Here is a 25,042-nt window from a genome sequence, read left to right on the forward strand (position 1 = left end):
TGCTACGACTCAACTCACCACAAAAAAAACAGAGAAGCAAGTTTTTATGAGGAACAGAACATTTTCTCAGTACTGTTTCAATAAATACTGACTTTTGAAAAAAATCACCTTCCAACAACCATATCTGAGAGGGGAATTTGTTAGTCTGCCCAAGAGGAAAACAGACCCAGGATTAAGCGATGAAAAGTACATAGAGAAAGAGAAACACAAGGAAGGAGGAATAGGAACAAATACAAGAGATTTAAGCGCTCTTTCATTCCTCTCCACTCATCCTTGGACCAGACAAGTGAGTGCCCTTCACTGAATGCCGTGGGTGAGATGGACTCCTTTGGGAATACTGGAGCAGACCCCACCTGACAGCTCTCCAACTGAGAAATATAAGGACATTCCACCAGGAGATTCTGCTGCCATTCTGGCTGAAAAATATTTATATTTTTAGAGAACCCTTTAGAACAATCTACACTCCATCCCAGGGAAAAACCTTGCATTTAACCTTCCAAAGAACTGGATGTGGGACTTAGTCAGTTTCAACCCATGTCTGTAACACTGAGAAGGTGTCCACACTCAACTGGCTGGTTTCACCTCTAGCCCTCTGAAAGAAAATAACATACTACATTTGATATCAGTGAGATCTTTACTGAAAAGAAGGATGAAGAAAGTGAATAAATATTGTTTTGCGGATTAAACATTTTACGTTAAAAAATAAATGTGGAGAAAAAGATTTTGACAAATTAGAGGATAAACCTAGAAAAACAAATTTAAAAATGAACGGAATGAAAACATGTTTTGTATTCTCTTCCTGACATTTGACTTCAACGACTCCTGACTTTGCGACATTGAGCTTTGCTGTTCCTTAAGTGTCCTATATCATCTTATTCCTGTCTTTACGTTGAAATCTCCTATATTTATAGTCTTTCCTCACAACCCTCCTACCTTTTCACTCTCCCTCATTTACATCTTATTTCCCTTAGGTCAAATTAACTACTTCACCCCCTACTCCCAGTGTAGAACCTCTCTGTCCCATCGCCTTTCCCCCCTTAGCCCCTCTCTCACCATCTCTCCCCCTAGTCCTGGTTTTCCCAGAGTTCATTCTGGCCGGCACCACCATTCCGGCCAAGGGGGAGGAGGACTTCCTCACTCTGGCCGCCTCCCGGCTCAGCCGCAGGAAACGTGTCATCGGGGCAGGAGTGGGCGTGGCTATGGTGCTGGTGCTGCTGGTTGCCATCCCCTTATTGGTTCACACCACCAAAGGGGGGGCGTCTGGAGGCGGGAACACCCATTATGAGATGCTCGGCAGCTGCAAGATGGTGTGCGACTCTTTCACCCCCCCACAGGGCAGCCACGAGCTGACCGCTGTCTCCCCCCAACCCCCAGACTTCACAGGGAGAAGGGGCAAGTCTGGGTTTCGTGGGAGCCCTGGCCCCCCAGGCCCCAGAGGTCCCACAGGAGAACCAGGCAAGCCAGGCCCCCCTGGTCCCCCCGGCCCTGGCCCAGGGGGCTACATCCCCTCCTTCTACAGCCCCAAGATCGCCTTCTACGCTGGCCTCCGCAAACAGCATGAAGGGAGTGAGGTGTTGAGGTTTGACGACGTAGTGACCAATGTGGGGAACTACTATGAACCCAGTACTGGCAAGTTCACCTGCCCCCTACCTGGCATCTACTTCTTCACCTACCATGTCCTGATGAGGGGCGGAGATGGGACCAGCATGTGGGCCGACTTAAAAAAGAATGGACAGGTGAGACAGAGAGTGGTGTGTGTTGTTGTGTGTGTGATGAGCTAGGTTAGCACACAATTAATCCTACACTAAAAGTAAACAGTTCAGCTGATTTAGTCTAAGAACCCCTGATACACCTATGCCTTCTTGTATCACTTCTACTTCCATTATCCTATAATATGTGTTTCTTCTTGTCAGAGGCCTCTCTGCTTTGAAAAAGAGAAAGGGTTATAATCGTGGTTTGGAACCAAAATTATTTTACAATGTTTTCGTTCCGAACAGAACCCCTATTTCTTTCATTCCGTTCCGGTGTTCCGACCAGAAAATAAAGTTCTGAACTGGTTCGAAACCAAAAAAGTAACAGTTCATACTTTTTGAAACCTATCAAATCAACATATTTTTTTATAAAAATACCTCCTTAATTTACTTCACCAGTTAGCGGAAACAGAGAAGTTAGTTGTTTACATGTTTGATTTGTCAGATAAGTGCAGGCACTAGATGCAAATGAAATTTCACCAGTGGGGAGGGGGCGAGAGTTAGGAGTAAACATGGAGGAGGCTTGGCTTGAAGCGCTGAACATCATGAAATGACCTGAACTGGAATGTGTTTAGGTTATAATTAGCATGATAACTTCACATAATTATATACCCGCCATTAGGAATTTAACAGGAATAATAACATTATTAACCAGTTCTCAAGATTTGAAAGTAACGGTTCTGTTCCACAAGAATACAGATCTTTCCAGACTACCCAGCCACATCACTCTGGCCAAACTGACGTTTATTCTCCACGATGAGTCTGTATTTGCCTCCCTCACCTACGATATCTAGAATGCTAACACATTCTGACCATTCTGATTGGTCCCAGAAACCAATGGGTTGGGCCAGACCCGGCCTTCACGATGACGTTATTAACTTTGATACTCTGATTGGTTAGATTTCTTAGAGACGATCCAATCGCTGATTAATTTGCTTTGTACATCGCCCCTCATTTTGAAGTCACACAACGACTTCTAGGATGGCAGATTCATACTGAATGTATGTAGCGATCGATAGAGTGGAATTCAGGGTGAGTTGTCAGGCACCTAAAGTTCACTTTCATTGCCGGTTCTGTTTCCGTTCCTTGAACAATTTAATTATTTTTCGGTTTTCGTTTCTGTTCCCTGAACCGGTTCCAAGCTCTGATTATAATAGGTATTTTGGAGTTGTATGCATATGTGTCTTCATGCTCAGTCAGTTAAGCACGGCGCTTAGGTCGTGGGTTCGATTCCCGTTGGGGCCATCCATACGTGAAATTTAGGCTCGCATGACTGTAAGTCACTTCGGATATAAGTGTCATATTATATTATTGAAGGAAAAGGCTGAGAAATTTGGTATATATTTGCCCATTATCTTTTGAGTCAAAGTTCATTTGCGAGGTTTGTTAAGAGATTTAGAAGCCAGTTTGCCTAATTGAATATCCAAGTACCTTGAGACAATTTTTGTCTGGTAGGAAGCTTAACCAGAGGACCTACATTTTACACAAGTATACCCAGAGTGTTATTGTTTAAACATGAAAGAACAGAGAATTAGAACAGTGGAACGCTTACATATTCCAATCAACTAGGAAGTATGTTGTGCCTTCACGTTCTAAACCTTCAACACTAACCATTTAGCTTTTAGCTAGGCCGAATGACATGGGTTGAACGTGTAGGCATAACATACTTCCATTTGGTATTCTATTATTGGTAAGATTGTGGGATGGGGATGTTTGAAGGATGAAGGATGAATTAGCAAAGCAATCTAGATTAAACATAAACATTTAAACAAGGAAAGTTGAGGTAAAATAGATTATTTTGCAGACAGAGTAGAATGAGAATAAAATAACTTGTCCAACATTTGTATAAGAACAGGTAAGCCCTCACTTAATAATTCAACAATCCATTTCCTCTGGATATCATCAAAAGGCTTTAAAAAAGTTCCCTAAAGATATAGTGAATTGCTCCTGGAGGACACAGAGAAAATGAAGGCCTAAAGTGCCTGAACGGCAAACTGCACACACCAAGCTGGAATGGAAGACAAAAAGTGTAACACTTTGCTAGGTTCCACCTCCTGATTTGGGCAGCAGGAGAGAGAGAAGGCAGTGACAGCTATGCGATCAAGAGGATAACGATCCTCCACATTTATGTGGAGTGACGCCAAAACGCAACAGCTGGCTACTATCCTCTGAGGATCTCCAGCTTTAACATCAATAAATAAACAAGCAAAAAAATAAATACAAATAATAGCCATCTGGAGATGACAAGCTTGAGGAATTAAACCCTGACTCTATTGAGGTTTCATTTTGACGTGTGTGGTGTGGAACAGAAGAGCTACACAGAGGGATTACCATAGAGGAATAGAATACGACTCACTTTGCATTGTGTTTGATGAAACACTGGTGGTTGATTTCTTTACACATAATTTAAAAGCTGTGTAGTCAGGCAGCGGTGTGTTGCTAAGTCGACCCTGACCCTGATAGCTACTGCTTATTCAGGACAGATTGGTAGGCATCAACAACTTGAACCAATCCATCATAAATTCTCTATAAAACTGTCTTCAGGGGAAAAGCTTTTAATAGAGTTTAATAAGAGTTTAATATTTCTTACCCTTTATAAATTAGTACAAACAATTACAACTAAGTGTAAGTGTAACTAACCTGTCTTCATCAGATAATTTTTACTGGGTTGAATGTATACCCCCAACCAAAGAACTCAAGTCCAGTCAAGCACTTATCCACTATAGCCATAAAGGAAGGATGTTAGGGGTTTCGCATCGTACTCTAGTCAAATTTCAAGTGTTGGCCTTACTGTAATACTGTATCTCAATCATCTAACCATCTCCCTTTAAAAATAGGCAGAGTACATGTTACCATATAGGCAGAGTACATGTTACCATCTCCATTATATAAATGTTACTTACCCAATTGGTGGTGGAATGGATGTGTCTAGTTCTGGTACATTTTTAAATGATAACGTCTATTATAAGGGCGCGTTCGTTAAATAATTCTGGCTATCTACTCTTATTTCAGAACACGCTCGTCTGACAAATTTCCGAACACTGACAAATTTCCAAACACTCAACACCAATTGAATAGGGCGGGTGTCACTAAAATTTCAATTGTTACCGGCAGCACAGTTAGTCACCAACGCTCTGGATAACATGAAAACAGCCTAACCAGCTCTGCTAGGTTGGGTAAAATGGTCAGAGTGAGGGGTTCTCTCATTTGTGTCTGGAAGTAGCTAGCTAGTTAGCCAATATTAGCCAGTTAGCTTGGGTGCTTGACTGCCGTTGTGAAGCCAGAACACTCGGATCAACCCTACACGACTCCACGGCCAGGGTGTCCAGTGTGCGCTCTGAACGCTCCGAGAACGAAACGCTCAGAAGTTACGAACGGACAATCTGACAACACTCTGGCACTCCAGATTGAATTTACGAATGCACCCTAAGTTACCATTCAATTTTTAACCTTGGATCCTGTACCACCCTGACACTTCGCCCAGCTTTCCCAATATACCCATAACACAGGCTTTTTATTTGACCAGGTCTATTAAGAGGTAGATTCCGCTCTGCCTCCCCGCTCATTGATTTGACAGGGTGTGAATAAAGTGCACAGTAAAGAAGACGGACAGGAAAATGCCAGGGATAATTGGTAGACCTTGTTTGTTGCGTGCTGTCACTGAAATTGTCATTCCTGTCCTGTACCGGCGTTAAATAATTCATGGCCTTTAGATTAGACCCCCCCCCCCATCGCTTCTGGCTTGTCTATTGGCTTGCCCATTAATTATCTTTTCCATCAACTAAATTATTTAACCCAATTCAGTGCCCATCCCCCTTTCACAGGCCCACTCCACTTCGCGGTCCCACTTTGCAATGAATAGACAAGAGCTCTTATAGGGGAGCTAACTGATGGGATCAATTACAAAAACACAACCCTGGGAGAACATTGCATAGCCAACACTAGAGACCAACAGATCAACGTCAAAGTTACAGCAAGGAGTACCAATATCAATGTCAATGTTTGGTATTTGCCGTGTGTAGGCATACTGTTTGGATTGTGTCAGAAATCGAAAAATGTGATTTGTCTGTTGTAGCTCCCCCTCCCATGTCCCATTTGAGTTGTTGTACCTGTCCATCTGAGTATCCAGTCAATAACTCTAGTTTTAAACAAGGCAACAGCAAACATGTCGTCCCCCACGAAAATCCATTATGGTGGACCTAATAGGTCCCTGAGGCATATTTGTTCCTTATGAGGAGAGGGACCCTATGTACAGTGCATTTGAAAAGTATTGATACCCCTTGACCTTTTATACATTTTGTTACGTTACAGCCTTATTCTAAAATTGCTTTCAAAAATATTTCCTCATCCATCTACACACAATACCCCATAATGACAAAGCGAAAAAACAGGTTTATAGACCTTTTTTGCAAACAGAAATACCTTATTTACATAACTATTCAGATCCTTTGCTATGTTGCTATGAGACTCGAAATTGAGCTCAGGTGCATCCTGTTTCCATTGATCATCCATGAGATGTTTATACAATTTGGTTGGAGTCCACCTGTGGTAAATTCAATTGATTGGGCATGATTTGGAAAGGTACACACCTGCCTATATAAGATTCCACTGTGGATGTCGGAACAAAAACCAAGCCATGAGGTCGAAGGAATTGTCCGTAGATCACCAAAACAGGATTTTGTTGAGGCACAGATCTGGGGAATTCTATCCTCCTGATTCTTGCTTATAAACAAAAATGAAAGCAGGAAGCTCTAGTGACTCGGTCAATAAAAAAGTGGTCAGATTAAGCAGATTCTAAACTACAGGACTGTTTTGCTAGCACAGACTGGAATATGTTCCAAGATTCTTCTGATGGCATTGAGGAGTGCACCTCATCAGTCACTGACTTCATCAATAAGTGCATCGATGATGTCGTCACCACAGTGACTGTACGTACATACCCCAACCAGAAGCCATGGATTACAGGCAACATCCACACTGAGCTAAAAGGTAGGGCTGCCACTTTCAAGGAGCGGAACTCTAACCCGGAATGTTATAAGAAATCACGCTATGCCCTCCGACGAACAATCAAACAGGCATAGCATCAATACAGGACTAAGATTGAATACTACACCGGCTCCGACGCTCGTCAGATGTGTCAGGGCTTGCAAACTATTAAAGACCACAAAGGGAAGCACAGCCGAGAGCTGCCCAGTGACACGAGCCTACCAGACGAGCTAAATTACTTCTATGCTTGCTTCGAGGCAAGTAACACTGAAACATGCATGAGAACAACAGCTGTTCCGGATGACTGTGTGATCACGCTCTCCACAGCCGATGTGAGCAAGACCTGTAAACAGGTCAACATTCACAAGGCCGCAGGGCCAGATGGATTACCAGGAAGAGTTCTCGAGCATACGCTGACGAACTGTCAAGTGTCTTCACTGACATTTTCAACCTCTCCCTGTCTGAGTCTGTAATACCAACATGTTTCAAGCAGACCACCATAGTCCCTGTGCCCAAAGAAGCAAAGACTACCGACCCGTAGCCCTAACGTCTGTAGCCATGAAGTGCTTTGAAAGGCTAGTCATGGCTCACATCAACACCATTATTCCAGAAACTCTAGACCCATTCCAATTTGCATACCGCACCAACCGATCCACAGATGATGCAATCTCTATTGCACTCCACACTGCCCTTTCCCACCTGGACAAAAAAACACCTATGTGAGAATGCTATTCATTGACTACAGCTCAGTGTTTAATACCATAGGGCCCTCAAAGCTCATCACTAAGCTAAGGACCCTGGGACTAAACTGACGGGCCTCCCCAGGTGGTAAGGGTAGGTAACAACACGTCTGCCACGCTGATCCTCAACACGGGGGCCCCTCAGGGGTGCTTACTCAGTCCCCTCCTGTACTCCTTATTCACTCATGACTACACAGCCAGGCACAAGCCATAAGACTCCTGAACATCTAGTCAAATGGCTATCCAGACTATTTGCAATGCATCCCCCTTTACGCTGCTGCTACTCTCTGTTATTATCTATGCATAGTCACTTTAATAACTCTACCTACTGTACATGTACATATTACCTCAATTACCTCGACATAACTGGTGCCCCCACACATTGACTCTGTACCAGTACCCCCTGTATATAGCCTCTCTATTGTTATTTTACTGCTGCTCTTTAATTATTTGTTACTTAAATTTCTTGATTTTTTTGTAGGTATTTTTCTTAAATCTGCATTGTTGGTTAAGGGCTTGTAAGCAAGCATTTCACTGTAAGGTCTACCCCTGTTGTATTCGATGCATGTGACAAACACAATTAGATTTTATTTGATTCTTAAATGGAAGAAGTTTGGAACCACCAAGGCTCTTCTTAGAGCTGGCCGCCCAACCAAACTGCGCAATTGGGGGAGAATGGCCTTGGTCAGGGAAGTGACCAAGAACCCGATGGTCACTCTGACAGAGCTCCAGAGTTCCTCTTTGGAGATGGGAGAACCTTTCAGATTGACAACCATCTCTGCAGCACTCCACCAATCAGTAAAAGGCACATGACAGCCCACCTGGAGTTTGCCAAAAGGCACCTAAAGGACTCAGACCATGAGAAACAAGATTCTCTGGTCTGATGAAACCAAGAATGAACTCTTTGGCCTGAATGCCAAGCGTCACATCTAGAGGAAATCTGGCACCATACCTACGGTGAAGCATGGTGGTGGCAGCATCATGTTGTGGGGATGTTTTTCAGCAGCAGGGACTGGGAGACTAGTCAGGATCAAAGGAAAGATGAACGGAGCAAAGTACAGAGAGATCCTTGATGAAAACCTGCTCCAGAGCACTCAGGTCCTCAGACCTCACCTCCCAACACTACACAGCCAAGACAATGCAGAAGTGGCTTCGGGGCAAGTCTCTGAATGTCCTTGAGTGCCCAGTCGCTCCCCATCCAACCTGACAGAGCTTGAGAGGATCTGCAGAGAAGAATGGGAGAAACTCTCCAAATACAGTAGCGTCATACCCAGGAAGACTCGAGGCTGTATTCGCTGCCAAAAGGGCTTCAACAAAGTACTGAGTAAAGGGTCTGAATACTTATGTAAATGTCAATAAAATTCCAACAACCTGATTTTGCTTTGCCATTATGGGGTATTGGGTGTAGATTGATGAGGAGGAAAATGATTTTAGAACAAGGCTGTGATGTAACAAAATGTGGAATAAGTCAAAGGGTCTGAATACTTTCCGAATGCAATGTACCTTCATGACTTTAGGTAAATCGGGGTGAGGGGCGTGGCGTTTCAAAGTTGGTATTTTCCACCTCTTGTTATAGCCCCATCATCTGGCCAATCAGTCAAATTTAGCAAAATAACGGATCTCTTTGGCAAGATGTTTCGGAAGAATTGGGCCAGTGGTGTCTGAGATATCGTGTGGGTTAGCTAGACTCATATCCCTGAGCCTGTGTGCCAAATTTCATCACTCTGATACTTTGACTTTTTCTGCCAACTTTACCATACCACCAACTTCTTTTCAGCCCTTGTATCTGAAAGGTATTGCCGGTATCAAAGCTAAAACATTTATTTCCGCCTAATGACCTAGTAATCATTTTGGTACATTTCTGCCTAGGGCTTAGTATGAAACGTGCCCGTAATGCTGTGGCAGCATTGGCACACACTAAGCTCTTAAACTCTTGATGGTTGCGAGGCAGTGCCAGTTAACCATCCTCCTGCCGGCTCCCTAACTTTGCGAGGCATGTCACTTCTCCCATCTCTTAGCATAGCCCACTATTTTCTTAACCACAGAAGAATTACTGTGTGAATAAATATCACTGAATTACAAAAATATTGGAAGAAAATGGGCTAATGCAATTGAAGACATGTATCAAATTGTTGCTTACTGAAACTCCCAAAGTTATCCAATCATTGTAATACATTTGAAGCAATAGGCTACCCGCCTGTGGTCAATTAGAAAATAATTTCAGCATCATTTTTATTGGGACAGCACTATTGCGCTGCTTTGAGACAAGCGTTGGGGACTCATCTTGATAAATCAATCAATGTCAGATTTTTGTTTTTACTGATTCTCTGTTTGGATATTGGTTAGGCTACAATTAGGCTGGGGAAATGTTAGCTGAGGTGAGTGCTGCTCATGGTCATCTTGTCTAGTTGGCTCATTTATTAGAACATTTTTCCAACATGTTATGTAGTTTAACACATTATTTTGCTCTTCACTCCCAGTCGCTTAGTATCCTAGGCCTACTCTCGACCAAAAGCCTGTGACTTCACTGACTTGTCTCAATTAATGTGATTTTGTTTCACTGAATCTCCGTCTGTAGGCTATTTGGTTAAGTAGTTTCTGGCTGGGCAAATACGTGGAAGTGGTAGCTCATCTATTTGTTCATCTAACACTGACACATTTAGCATGCAATAATTGACCAGAAACCAAGTGGAGGCCTATTATTTTGCTCGATCACTTATAGGCAACTCCAAAAGTCCGCAGAGGTTATGAAATATGAACACGAGTCTCACATGCTTCTGAAAATAGGATTGCTATTATTTTCTATGGGTATCATGATGAAGATATTGTCAATGTATGCCTGCACCCTAACGAAGTGGAGTGAGGGTAGGAAAGAGATGAATTGTGGCTCTTTTTCAAAATATCACTTTTTTATAAGACAGCGGTTCCACACATTCCAGTGACACAAGTTGTGTAGGAAAAAATATTATTTGTGTTTTATTCTGTTGTATTCCATTATATTTTTTCTACAAAATATGTGTGTTAACTGTGATTGGGGTATTAATGAACAAAATAATAAACTATTGATTTCATTCATTTGGACATAACATAATTAAACCCAAAATATACCATTCTATTGTTTTGAAAATACATTTTATTAGTCTTATAATATTTCTTAGGACCTGCCTAAACAAATTAATAATGAATGTATTTTTGATGGTGTATATTACTACTGCTACAACTTGTTGCCGACATGTTCACGGGAGGTATACATTTGTATGCAGGCAAGAATGTGGTAACAATGGGCCTGTTTGTAAGGGGGTCATATAAACATGGCCCAATACATTTTTAAGGCCAAAATACAGTAAATCCTATGTGAAAGCAGTAAGAGTCAAACAGATCAAGAGATATAAACACGTGCCCGTTATAGCGCCACAGTGTGGTCGATATGAATGTTCTTGCATATGTTGAGTCTTGACAGTGTTTGCAACATATGTGTGTTACAATATGAATATCCTTGACTGATTTATATGCATGTACAATATGAATATCCTTGACTGATTTATATGCATGTTACAATACGAATATCCTTGACTGATTTATATGCATGTACAATACGAATATCCTTGACTGATTTATATGCATGTTACAATACGAATATCCTTGACTGATTTATATGCATGTTACAATACGAATATCCTTGACTGATTTATATGCATGTTACAATACGAATATCCTTGACTGATTTATATGCATTTATGTGCCAGACCACACCCACGTATTTGCTTATTGGTCAATAGCGGTTGTGTTGTTTTGGGTACTAGTATGGAAAATATTGACTTGAGAGAACTTTGTCCATAGATGCCACATGATAAGTTTCGTGCAGATCGGTCATACCGTAACAGAAGAGTAGCGTTTTAAGTGTTTTTCACAAAATCCTAAAAAGTGAAAAATCTGTCACGGCGGAGCAAATGAGTTCCTGAGGCATATTTGTTCCTTGTGAGGAGAGGGACCTATGTACCGAATTTCATGACTTTAGGTCAATTCGGGTGAGGGGCTTGGCCTTTCAAAGTTAGCATTTTCAATCAATATAGAGCCACCATCTGGCCAATCAGTGTAATGTTATAAATGCCGTGGCAAGATGCAACATTCACCCAAGTTTCATTAAAATCAGGCCAGTGCGGTCTGAGATATCGCATGTGACTAACGTACGAATGTACTAACGGACAGAGACAGATATACAGTTCCCTCCCCGATTTTCATCGGGGGGAGAATTATTATGTACTGTAAGTGTGATTTTCATTGACTATAACTCAAAGGGCAGATCTAGGTTGTGTGTTTAAATGATGTCATATTGACACAGAGATGCAGTTTATCCGCAGCATGTCAAAGGGAGGTGGGATTAAGACACAGCCGGGGGAGAGATGACTGTAAAGGGAGGCAGGCTGCAGACAAGTGGGGCGACAGAGAGATCAGGAGAGGAGAGAAAGATGGATGGATAAACAGAGGAAAGCGGACATAGGGGGATAAGAGACACAGCTACAGCAAGGCCAACATGAGAGGGTAGGATCAGATCAACATAAAGAAGAAAGATGAAGATGGATAGAATGAACGAAAAAGGGGAGATGGAGTGAAAGAGAACAAGGCCAGTGTAAGGACAGAAAGGTGGAAGAAGTTAAATGAATCAAAGACCTTATTGACAATCGTAGATCTCTGAATATCTGATATTGCTAAATGGATGATGAATCCTTCACGTGTTCCTTGACATCTTTCCAGTGTACCTATTAGACATCTATGATTAGGAGGGAAATTACATCTGATCCTCACAACTGACAAGCCTGCATACCCTACTGAGCCGTCAGATCTCTACTCTCCATGTTTCTTAAGCCACCAAACGATTTTTGTTAAAGCAAGTGACCTTTCCTATGAATTTATAATTTACAACCAATATAGATTTTGCCCTTTTGCGATGATGAGCTGGGAGTGGGATTATCATGAATATTTATAGCCGGTGCATGGATTGGTCATTTTGGGAGTGTCTAGGCCCATCCCTCATGTTGGCCGCATATTTCTTCTATGACTAATAGTTTATGATGAGTCCAGTGCAGTGCTGCTGCTAACCCATTTAGACCCAACATGTCTGCTCAGAAGCTTTGTGCCACTTGTGACACCATGTCCCCATTACAGGACTGTGGCATTTAGTTTGATTTGACCTATTGGAAAAGAGACCTGGAGGACAGACCGAGCACTGATTAAGCCCAACACAACATTGGAACTGCTGCCCTGATTCCTGCTTCACATGGCTCAACTCTTTGCACTTCTCACAGAGGATATACAACTGGAGAGTTAGTGTATTTTCCATTCAGTTGGATAGTGCAGTGTCAATATGGGACATAATATGTCCTCTGCTCTAATGTTGGACCATATCCCTTCTAAAGTGAACATGACTGTGTTTTCGTATCAGTGTTTTTGATACGAAAACACAGTCATGTTCACTTCAGAAGGGATCCGGTCCAACATCAACTCAATTAGCTCATTAATTAAGGATGCTAGTAGCTCATTTCTGGGCAACTGTGTGACACATTGTGTGAATCGCTATATCTTATTTAGTGGGCCTGACGTGTCCGCTGTCAGGATTAGTAGCTACTAATCACTGTGGGTTTCAGTGGAGGTTTAGAACAGCCTTCCAGATATTGTCTGCTACACAGGAATTAATGACTACATTTGTTTTGCCTTTCCCTTGCTTGTCACGTCATGACCATAGAGAACATTTATTTCCTATGGTAGAGTAGGTCAGGGTGTGACTAGGGGTTGTTCTAGTTTATATTTTCTATGTGGGGTTCTAGGTTTATTTTCTATGTTGGTGAGGTGTATGATTCACCATTAGAGGCAGCTGGTAATTGTTGTCTCTAATTGCATTTTTTCCACCTGTGGGTTATGGGATATTGTTTATGTTTGGAGTTAGTGCGCATAGCACCTCAGTAGTCACGGTTTGTTTGTTTATTGTTTTGTTAAGTTTCACTTCTTTAATAAATTATGTGGAACTCAACGTACGCTGCGCCTTGTTCCGTTAATTCTACAAACGACCGTGACATTACTTGTCATCCAGCTTTTGTAAGACATACAGGTGACTTTGAAACTGTAACAGCAAAGCTTATATTTAATAGCATATTCATTACTCTTCCTGTACATTTATTGTATAACCATAAACACAACTTTGCATTACATCACTACATTATATAGTAGGGCATATTTTCCAAACAATGTTTCATAAGTCAGGGTGGCAGGGAGCTTAGTGGTTAGAGCATGGATGGGCAACTTTGATGGGGGTGGGGGCCACAAAAAAATCTGAACTCATCACAATGGGTCACAGTGGCTCGCGGGTCTGCGTATTCACATCTATATCCACACATGCATTCAGAGCTGGCCCCTTTTGGGGGTCCCAAGTGAAATTTTGTTGTGGGATCACCCCCTACCTTCTGAGCAAAACATTTTAGCAGCCCCTCTTGACATCAAAGACAAAGTAAGTTTAGAGTTAATTTCCTGCAAATGTACACACTTTGCCATGGGGTAGAGAGACGATTTTGCAATTGTATAACTAATATCAGGCAATTGCAATTATACTCGTTTTGCCATGTGGCAGTGAGAAAAAATTGCAGTTTTACAGCTAATTTCCCGCAATTCTACACATTTTGCCATAGGGTAGATTGTGATGTTTGCTGTTTTTAATATGATATCTGAGTGAGAGTTACTAACAAAATCAATGGGGAGTGAGTGAGTCACTACAAGTCAATGGGGGCCCCATGGTCAGTAATTTGACAATGATTTCTACAAGTTTAGATAGTCTAGCCAGCTAACTTACCAATCTAAAACATGTTAGCTGACATGGGCTAATTGATTGACTGTCCGTGACTGACATAACAAGAGAAAAACTGCTGATGCACAACCAAATTTCAAAATTGCACCTCTACAATTGTAACTCTTAACAATAAGTTGAGAACCCGTGGGCCTACAAAAGGGGACCGCCAGTTGCCCATCCCTAACTTAGAGCGTTGAGCTAGTAATCGAATGCCCAAGCTGATGAGGTGAAAAATCTGTCGATGTGCCCTTGAGCAAGGCACTTAATTCTAATTGCTCCCGGGTCGCTGTTGATAATGTCTCATTTCCAATTCACACATGCGTATTAATACACACGTGTACATGTGTGAAATAGGACAAATATAATCACCCAGCTTATTAATATTAATAAGTCAGTACACCACAAATGTAGTTTTGCCATCTCTCTCTCTCACACACACAGCCATTATACTGTATTTCCATTAATTTCTTTAATTATCACTGAGGCATTAATACATTGCAGACTTAGGCCTCCCTTCGCTTTATTTTTCCTTCTTTTGTTTCATCTATGTTTTCCTTCTCATTTTGCCTCGCACAGTCCTTCAAAAGTTCATCCCAAAGGTTGGGTTTTCTCATTGAGTAGTGTTCAAATGTCAGAATTAGTTTGATTAATGCCATTTTTTGTGTAAGGGGGGATAAAGAACATTTAGCCCTTAGAGATCATGGAAATATATATGACATTAGAAATATAACATTTGCTAGAATAGACAGTAAAGGCTAATAGTATGGCATTACCTAAAGGTAGACAATTAATAATTTCTCCCCACCATGACAGCCTGATCACTTTGTGAAAATATCATCAGTGTGAGATGTCTTAGAATTGGCTGACCATGTGAAGTAAATCAGTCACGTGATGTTTGCATGACCTGACCACACACATAGGTGGCATTGTAATCTGATGATATGGAGGAGAAAACGCTGGTTAGCAAGGCCCAAGAAAATATGTGTACGTGTCTGCGGGCATGCAAGCTTGTGTGTCTGCCTTCCTGCGTGCTTGTATTGGTAAATATCCCAATAATTCCAATATTAATATTTTCCAAATTGTTAATAGGAGCCAGCAAATGACCAGTCACTGACTAAGTGGCACATTACTTAATGTCATTGCACAACCTTTGGCTGCTTCATAGTTGATGCTCTGCAGGTAGAGTCATCTGTAGCTGAAACCCCTTTATATCCAATTAAACTGTCTCCACCATTGGAACATTCCAGCCCAGAGCCAATTAGAGACTTTCTAATCAACGTCTTGACACCCATAGGTCCAGAGTGTCATGGCAATATATTAGCATTTAGCATGCCAATTAGGGGTCAGACCCACACGGCTGCTAAAAGGCTTCCACAACCACCACCCTAATGGTATAAGAGCACACCTTAACACAGCACAGAGAGAGAGAGGAGAGAGAGAGAGAACCACAGCATTGTATAAACTGGATATTTCCATCAGTCCTCCATACCCCCTCCTCGACCCCTGCCTCTCTACCCATATATATAGTGGTCCCACAGGTGAGTTCAATCGTCTCGCTCCGCTCTGAGAGGTCTGTACATCACGGTGAATGAATCCTGTCACTTTTATTACCAGAGGAGCAAGGCACCACTGCAAAACACCAAAATAACAGAGACTACACAGACCCCCACCTCCCAAGTCTCATTCCTGCCTTCCAGAAATAGGTTCTCTTGATCAGTTTGTTATCCAACAGGCTCTCTCCCTCTCCATCCCTCCAGGCCCCCTCCAGTTTGGCTCCCCTCACCCCCGTCTTGTGCTTAGACTGTTAAAGTGCCACGCAGCTGCTCTCTCCTATGTTCTCTCATTCTAAATCTCTCTCACTTCCTCTCTTTTTCAAAGTATCTCTCCTCTCTTTACCTTTTTCCCCTGTACTTGCCTCTACGTCTCTGCCTCCTGTTCTCCACGGCCTCTCTGCCTCCACCTCTACCTCCCGTGTCTTTTGCGCCCTTGCACCACCTCTCAGAGCTCTACTCTGTGTTTTTAGCTCCCCCTCGCCATACATCTCTCTCTCTCTCTCATTCATATACACATATATATATATATATACACATATATATATATATGAAAGTGGAGGCAGTGTTATCCTCCCTGTCATCCCACGGGCTCTCCCCAGCAGCAGCTCAAGTCGGCACAGCATTTGGCCAACAGACAAGAATTTACTCCCTTGTCGATATCAATCTCCACTGCAGTTGACAATAATCCTGATTTTCCTTCCTCTCTTTCACATTCCCACTGCACCCCCCCTCCTCCCCTCTTAAAGGAAACAAGGTTTCATTTTGATAGTTACTGAGAGACCAAAATCAGACTCACTGCTCTGGTTCTCTCAGACTGCTCCGCCTGTTCCTGTTGGCCCCCTGGCTTGACAAAATACAGTGTTTGGTAATGAAATCTTTTAAATTATGATTCATATTGACTTTTTTTGGAGCTTGTGGACTCAAAAACAGAACCATCTTTCATCTGTAATTGGTAGCCTATGCTCTGTTCATTTACACAAATTACTCTTTGCTGTTTGACAATGCAATTACTTTAGAGTTGAGGGTAATATCATAAATAACACTGTATATATACATGTACACTCATTTTCATATATTGGTTTCACTAACATAGTTTTAAAATGTAATATAATGAAGCTTCATTGTTGGGAAGAATAGCTGTTGAGCCACTAGGTTATATAGGAAGTACAATGCAACCATACATTAATCAAAAATATGACACATTAAATGTCAGCGACTGCATATATTTTCTGCTGTCTGAGCCTTAGTGAAGTAATGTCCCCTATGGACCCATGCCAGAAAAGTCATAAATAACCAGGCCTTAGCTAATATAATTAACTGAATGACATGTTTAAAGGGTAATTGCAGGGAGGAGGGGTAAACACCAGCACTGTCATAGTTCTTGTTGTGACCCTTTAACATGTGGGCTATTCAAATAGACCGAACGCTCATCGCATTTGCCCTTGAATTCAAGAGTGTGCAGTTTCATAGGTTAAATCAAATCTGGTCAATTTCTCTGAAAGTTTGAAAATGGTTTCTGTGAAAGTTCCCAGAGCATTTGTTAGGTTGCTGCAAATGTTCTCATAACACAACTGTCCAGTTATGCTAATGATTATACAATGTTTGTATAAAACATTCACCTGATGTTGCAATATATTTTGTTGTGGCAGTATGTTCTTAAAACATTACTTGGAAATGTGTTTTACTACTTTACCTGGAAGCCTAATGAGAACTTTTGGGGAATGTTATGTGGTGGTTGTTACAGATGTGGTACACTATATTTTAGTGAATGTTGGAACATTCCAAGGTTATACATTACCAGTAAAATGTTTGGATACACCTACTCATTCAAGGGTTTTTCTAAAATGTTTTACTATTTTCTACATTGTAGAATAATAGTGAAGACATCAAAACTATGAAATAACACATATGGAATCATGGAATCACCAACCAAAAGTGTTAGTTACTACAAAAACTAGATCTAAATATATTTTTTAAAGTAGCCACCCTTTGCCTTGATGACAGCTTTGCATCAGCTCTGGTGGACATTCCTGCAGTGAACATACTAATTGCACACTCCCTCAACTTGAGGCCACTCTAAAAGGTGCAGTTCTGTCACACAAGAAAATGCCCAAGCACAAGGTGCACTTATGTAATGATCATGCTGTTTAAACAGCTTCTTGATACCTGTCAGGTAGATTGATTTTATTTTACCTTTATTTAACTAGGCAAGTCAGTTAAGAACAAAACATTTTCAATGACAGCCTAGGAACAGTGGGTTAACTGCCTGTTCAGGGGCAGAACAACAGATTTGTACCTTGTCAGCTCGGGGATTTGAACTTGCAACCTTCTGGTTGCTAGTCCACTGCTCTAACCACTAGGCTACCCTGCCACCCCACAATTATCTTTGCAAAGGAGAAATGCTCACTAACAGGGATGTAAACAAATTTGTGCACAACATTTTAGAGAAATAGGCTTTTTGTGTGTATGGAAAAATTCTGGGATCTTTTATTTTTCAAATCAAATCAAATCAAATGTTAGCTCATGAAACCATGGGACCAACACTTTACATTTTGCGTTCATATCTTTGTTCAGTATATATCTACAGTCCACCTGAGATACATAAACTATGTAGACTACTAAGGAAAATAAAAACTACTAGTCCAGCAGCTTTTATAGACAAAAATAATGAATTTGTATTCTGACCTCCCACCACTGTTTCTTGAGCCCATTTGACCGCAGTAGCCTATTGTGTGTACCACTTATTGTGATTGTATGGAGTTATTGAGGAGTGGGAGCTATTAGGGAGGGAGCTGGCATGGCTGTTCCACTACCAATTACCGAACCCTGTAGCCTGGCCTAACGCATCTGGGGGCTGGTGGAGGGGGTCCATGGAGACCTGCCACAGCAGCGCGCTGTTAATCAATCCGATTTAGAGCGGACAGGGACACGCTTAGCCGCAGCTCCCGCCAACACTGCCATGGTGGGGGAAGAAACTGTGAGCGTGACCTGCATCTCATTCTGGGGAAAGAAGGAAAAAAGATGGATAGATGGGTCCAGAATGAAGAGATAGTGAGGGTGCGGATGGAGGAAGGATGATAGAGGAGATGTTAGATGGAGAGGGAGAGACATAACAATTAATGGAGTGATGTGAGCTGAATTAAAAACAACAGGAATGTATTGATTAATTTGAGTCTTCGGGAAGAAGAAAAAAGACCCAAGCAACAAGCTGTACATAGAAACAGATAGCCTGGCTATTATACTATAGTAAACTAATGAGTTAATTGTATTATATGTGCAAAAGAAAACAACTCATTATTGCCAACAAGTTTGTGGAGAAATGGTTAGTTTAGTCTCGTCTGACAGGTTGAGATGATGGAACATATCCTCAGCCAGGCTAAACCCTGGGAGAGAGACAAGGATGGAGTGAGGTTGTCAGATTTGCAATCATTAATATGTGTATTTTCTTTTTCCAGGATTAAATAGATCCCATGCTTGAGCAGTTGGCTATTTATCTGGTGATGGTACTATTCATTATAAGCAGCTTTAGTTATTAGGCATACAAACATACAATTAATAAATGGCACAACTTAAGATGTAGTGCAACTCATTACAGGCCATTTGTGTACAAAAGAATGTTATATCGTGAGCACTATCTTTTCCTGTGTTATACCATGTATATTGAATATAAATGGAATATACTAGTATAATTTTATGAGGCATATAAATGCATGACTGGTGAGATACTATACTGAACAAAAATATAAATGCAACAATTTCAGATTTTGAGATTGACACTGGTGAAGCATGTCTCCCCTGACCCCAACTAAACCATCTAGGAGGCGATCTCTAGAATTGTCCCACTGCAACAGGTTGCTGAACATCCCAGTAAATCGATAGAGTGCAAGTTTGTGTTCTCAATGGAGGTTCTGGGTCAACGGTCAATGCACAGCTCATCTATTTGGAGCGATACATGCCCATTGGACAGGAAGGCCTTTGTACCAATGACATTATACCAAGACCCCTGAGTGAAGGAGGAAATAATATTAAATGGCTCAGAGAGAGAGAATAGAGAAGGAGAGGGAGAGGAATAGAGAGATTACTGATTAATAGAAAGGGAAGATTGGTGAGGGAAGCTGAGAGAAAGAGAGGTGAAAATAAAGGAAAGAGGAAAATACAAGAAAATATCACCAAGAGGATTTGGTAATATGTACAGTATATACCGATATACCTTCTTCTGGGCTATTACCTGTGAATATTTATGATTTATAGTATATCTGTGTTGGGGGAGATGATGCCATCTTGGAAAGGTAGTTGTAAATTAAGACATAGGGATGAGCCATAATTCCCCATGTGTCTTCCTCTTCCTCCTCATCTTGGGAATTAACATTTAGATGACCATGATGAAGGCTCAACCTCAGGCTATAGGGCGGCAGATATCCTAGTGGTTAAGAGCATTGGGCCAGTAACTGAAAGGTTCAGCTTTCAATCATCCACGTGGGTATACTGTATACTCCTAAAAACCAACAAGGAGGAGGGAGAAGCAAGTTCTATTTTAGCGCCTTGCTACGCAGACATTCGTTAACTTGTTAGGGCCGTGGTCCCGTGGTGGGAACATCAATCAGCGGAAATGTTCAAGAGCGCCACCTATAGTGGTTGATAAAACTCAAACTTTCATTAAAATGGACATACAATGTACTGAATTAAAGCTACACTCGTTGTGAATCTATCCACCAAGTCAGATTTGTAAAATGCTTTTCGGCAAAAGCATGAGAAGCTATTATCTGATAGCATGTATCCCCCAGAATACAGCAACGTCACCTAACGACAGATTTTGCGATAGCCGGGGGCTACTCAAAACTCAGAAATAAAATATAAAACATTCATTACCTTTGACAAGCTTCTTTCTTGGCACTCCTAGATGTCCCATAAACATCATTTTGGGTCTTTTTTCGATTAAATCGGTCCATATATAGCCTAGATATCGATCTATGAATACTGTGTGAACAACGGAAAAAAATAGCGTTTCCTAACGAAACGTCATTTTTTTAAATTAAAAAAGTCGATGATAAACTTTCACAAAACACTTCGAAATACTTTTGTAATGCAACTTTAGGTATTAGTACACGTTAATAAGCGATAAAATTCATCAGGAGGCGATGTAAATTCTATAGGTGTCCGTCTGGAAATAATGTCCGGAGAAATCTCAACCAAAACATCCGGTCGGAGACCGGAGGAAATCGGCACCCTTGTGTGGGTTTGACCAAGAAACAAAGCCGAAGCAAATGACAAGACTCTAGACATTGTGTGGAAGCTGTAGGTACTGCAACCTCCACCTCATTTAATCCGGTTCACCTTTAACAATTCCTGGAAGTGGCGCATGGATATTTATTTCCATTTTCAGATTTTCCTGCACTTTTCGATGAAACGCACGTTCTGTTATAGTCACAGCCGTGATTTAACCAGTTTTAGAAACGTCTGAGTGTTTTCTATCCACACATACTAATCATATGCATATACTATATTCCTGGCATGAATAGCAGGGCGCTGAAATGTTGCGCGATTTTTAACAAAAAGCTGCGAAAATTCACAGCTTCCCTAACAGGTTTTAACATGCGCAAGCAATTTGGATGAAATGATTGGATAACATGGATGTGTAAAAACAAATGATTATGTGGTCAGCATGTTATTCACTTTCTTCACCCCCCCGCCCCGTCTTTCTTTCACTCTCTGTGTGTCTCTCAGGTGAGGGCCAGTGCCATTGCCCAGGATGCTGATCTGAACTATGACTATGCCTCCAACAGTGTCATCCTGCACCTGGATGTGGGGGACGAGGTGTGCGTGCAGCTCGACGGGGGCAAAGTTCACGGAGGAAACACCAACAAATACAGCACCTTCTCTGGCTTCCTCATCTACCCTGACTGAAGGCAGCCACATGTCACACACACACACACAACTACACACACATTCTCCCAGGCAAACAAAAACAGCAACTTTTTCAGGATACTCATCCAATCTGATTCTCTCAACCACTCTCTTCTCTCTCTTTTTTCCCCTCTCTCTCACGCCATTGCTAAAACACACAGTATTTAGAGAAACAGATGCAATGGGAAAAGGGAATGTATAATGTCTCTGTGTTTTTAATATCTAGATAATGGTCATACCATAACATTCCAAACCAAGTGTAGTTACAAGGCATATAATGTGCATATAGACCTTGTTTATACACATTTTTATTTAATACACACACCCATTTGTTTGTCATGTGTTTTGTCATTCTCATGATATCATTGAATCACAGATATGTAAATGAAACTAACATGTAAGTATGGGGTGACAAACAAGAATTATGTCAAGACAAAATCTTGTTTAAACATCATCTTGATATCGTGTGTATTCTTAAAGTTACATATATATTCACTTCTGATGCGCACACATCTGTGGGTATGATCATGTATGTGAAAGTATACCTACATGACTCGCATACAACTCTTTCACACACATACACAGTGATTCATTGAACTTCCCCTATCTAGTGTTGCATTGACATGAGCTGACCATTTCAGCCACCAGTGTGGAATTTAGTAAAATGGTCTCAGATTGCAGACTGTAAATGGAAGACTGCGAGGTTGGTTGCGGGGCTTCCCGCCTCCCTTCTTCGCTCCAAGATGGATTTCCAATACGGCTGAAGACACCAAATGAGAAAAGTCATGAATATATTGATCGGAGCTGATAATACACCCAACACCACGAACATCATCCAGTGTGGTGTGTGTAAGATAAGTATCATGTTGTTAGTTTTACCTACATGGCCCCTGCCTACAGCTAAGGGGGGTGGGGAGGGGTGATGGTAGTCCCCTCACACACAGGATATCAATGATGAGGCTTATGGTAGACAGATACAGTATTTTTCCAGACCTTATGGTGGATGACAGAGCATCATCGTGTTCCACTAATGAGCCCATCCTTTGTTTAAACCCTCAAACCCTATTCCTATATTCACATTACATTAAATTGATAACGGAGCAATTTAAACTGGGTGTCGAACCCAGACATAATCAGAGATGGAGCTTTAGATCATGGAGAGATGATGCTTTAGTTCATGGAGAGATTATGCTTTAGTTCATGGAGAGATTATGCTTTAGATCATGGAGAGATGATGCTTTAGATCATGGAGAGATGATGCTTTAGATCATGGAGAGATTATGCTTTAGATCATGGAGAGATGATGCTTTAGGTCATGGAGAGATGATGCTTTAGATCATGGAGAGATGATGCTTTAGATCATGGAGAGATGATGCTTTAGATCATGGAGAGATTATGCTTTAGATCATGGAGAGATTATGCTTTAGATCATGGAGAGATGATGCTTTAGGTCATGGAGAGATGATGCTTTAGGTCATGGAGAGATGATGCTTTAGATCATGGAGAGATGATGCTTTAGATCATGGAGAGATGATGCTTTAGATCATGGAGAGATGATGCTTTAGATCATGGAGAGATGATGCTTTAGGTCATGGAGAGATGATGCTTTAGATCATGGAGAGATGATGCTTTAGATCATGGAGAGATGATGCTTTAGATCATGGAGAGATGATGCTTTAGATCATGGAGAGATTATGCTTTAGATCATGGAGAGATTATGCTTTAGATCATGGAGAGATGATGCTTTAGGTCATGGAGAGATGATGCTTTAGATCATGGAGAGATGATGCTTTAGATCATGGAGAGATGATGCTTTAGGTCATGGAGAGATGATGCTTTAGGTCATGGAGAGATGATGCTTTAGGTCATGGAGAGATGATGCTTTTGTTCATGGCCAGTTGGTTATTTGTATAATGATGAGTCTTCTTTTCTTCTAAGGTAAAGCAGCCTGTTTGTTTACAGTGTGGATACGGACATTGAGGATTCATCTTGTACTCTGTACAGAACTAGTTTCACATTTTAAAATGTACGCTGCTACCGTAGAACTAGAAACGGACTGAGTGTCTTCAATGGAAATGTACATCTTTGTGTGTTATCGAATGTACCATACATTACTAATTGTGTAAATGCAATTCAAATATGCAGGTTCAGGTTGATGCTGTCTGTCAAATATGTTATGCAAACCCTTGACACAGTGGCAATGAGACTATATTGTGTCACTTGTGTTATCGATCAAGAATGGATTTCATGGACATTTTAGATTGGGGGCATTATTACCTTGTCAGGCCATTAAAAAAAAATATATATATATATCTTTACATCAATGTGAATGCCCTGCCTAGACAATACCATGAAAAGCAGGTCCTTCTCCTGTAGTTCATAGCATCATACATGTACCTAATGTAAGTAGTTGTACATGTTACAGGACTTCAGAGGAGGCCTCTATTGTAACAAGTTGTTGTATTAGGAAAACTACTGAATAAATGCAGCTGCAGCAGGGATGATACTGCTACTCCATGTGTGTGCATTACTGTTGCAACACAGTATGACCGGTGTGTGTGTCGTGTCTCAGGTCCAACTACAGGACAGAGCTTTGGGCTTGATCTAAAGACAGAACACCAGTTATTATCAAACTGCATCAGTCAGATGAAAACATTATTCCTGCACTATATCTTAACTGACAGTATTACAATAACCACTTACCATCTTATTTAAACCAACATAATGTACTGATTTGTTTGTCTGTACATGACTTCTGTGTCATGCTGCATTCTACTGTGTTCCCTGGCACTAAATAATGTTAAATAACTTACTGTTGAAAAGGAAACCTGGTCTTTGTTTATAAACGGTATGAATTGATTGTTGTCATTGTACCTTGTGTGTATATCTTATGTATAATATTATAAACAACAATTTAATCTACCCTAAGGTAATATATAAGACCTACAATAAAACAATGTGAAGACGCCTCTGAGTCACTGTCTGACTTACACCAAAGCTGTCATTATTTACAATCTCAAAAGAATGATTCAATTTTTTACTGCAGTAATGTATTCTCTTTTGTTGATATGCAGTGGGTTGAGAAAACAAATGACATGTTACAGACATAAGGACTAATACTGCATTTATGTATGTACTTCAGGAGCTCACAGGAACTGAATACTGGCTTCTACATGTTTTAGTACCGGCACCCAAAATGAGCACTGGCAGCTATTTCAGTCCAAGTCAAGCACTGATGTTCATTACATTCAGTCTACCATTGTTTTGTAG

The 25,042-nt window shown here is 41.2% G+C and overlaps 1 protein-coding gene across 1 annotated transcript; it reads left to right on the forward strand.

Annotated features, from left to right (window-relative positions):
- Nucleotides 1–984: 984 nt before the first annotated feature.
- On the forward strand, nt 985–24,732 carry LOC115139757 (complement C1q-like protein 4). The gene is made up of 2 exons (XM_065001562.1): nt 985–1,736; nt 21,593–24,732. Exons 1-2 carry the CDS (start codon nt 1,200–1,202, stop codon nt 21,770–21,772), a joined length of 717 nt encoding a protein of 238 aa, XP_064857634.1. The 5' UTR covers nt 985–1,199; the 3' UTR covers nt 21,773–24,732.
- Nucleotides 24,733–25,042: the final 310 nt, after the last annotated feature.

This window comes from Oncorhynchus nerka, linkage group LG2 (assembly GCF_034236695.1).
Source record: "Oncorhynchus nerka isolate Pitt River linkage group LG2, Oner_Uvic_2.0, whole genome shotgun sequence".
Lineage (NCBI taxonomy): Eukaryota > Metazoa > Chordata > Actinopteri > Salmoniformes > Salmonidae > Oncorhynchus > Oncorhynchus nerka.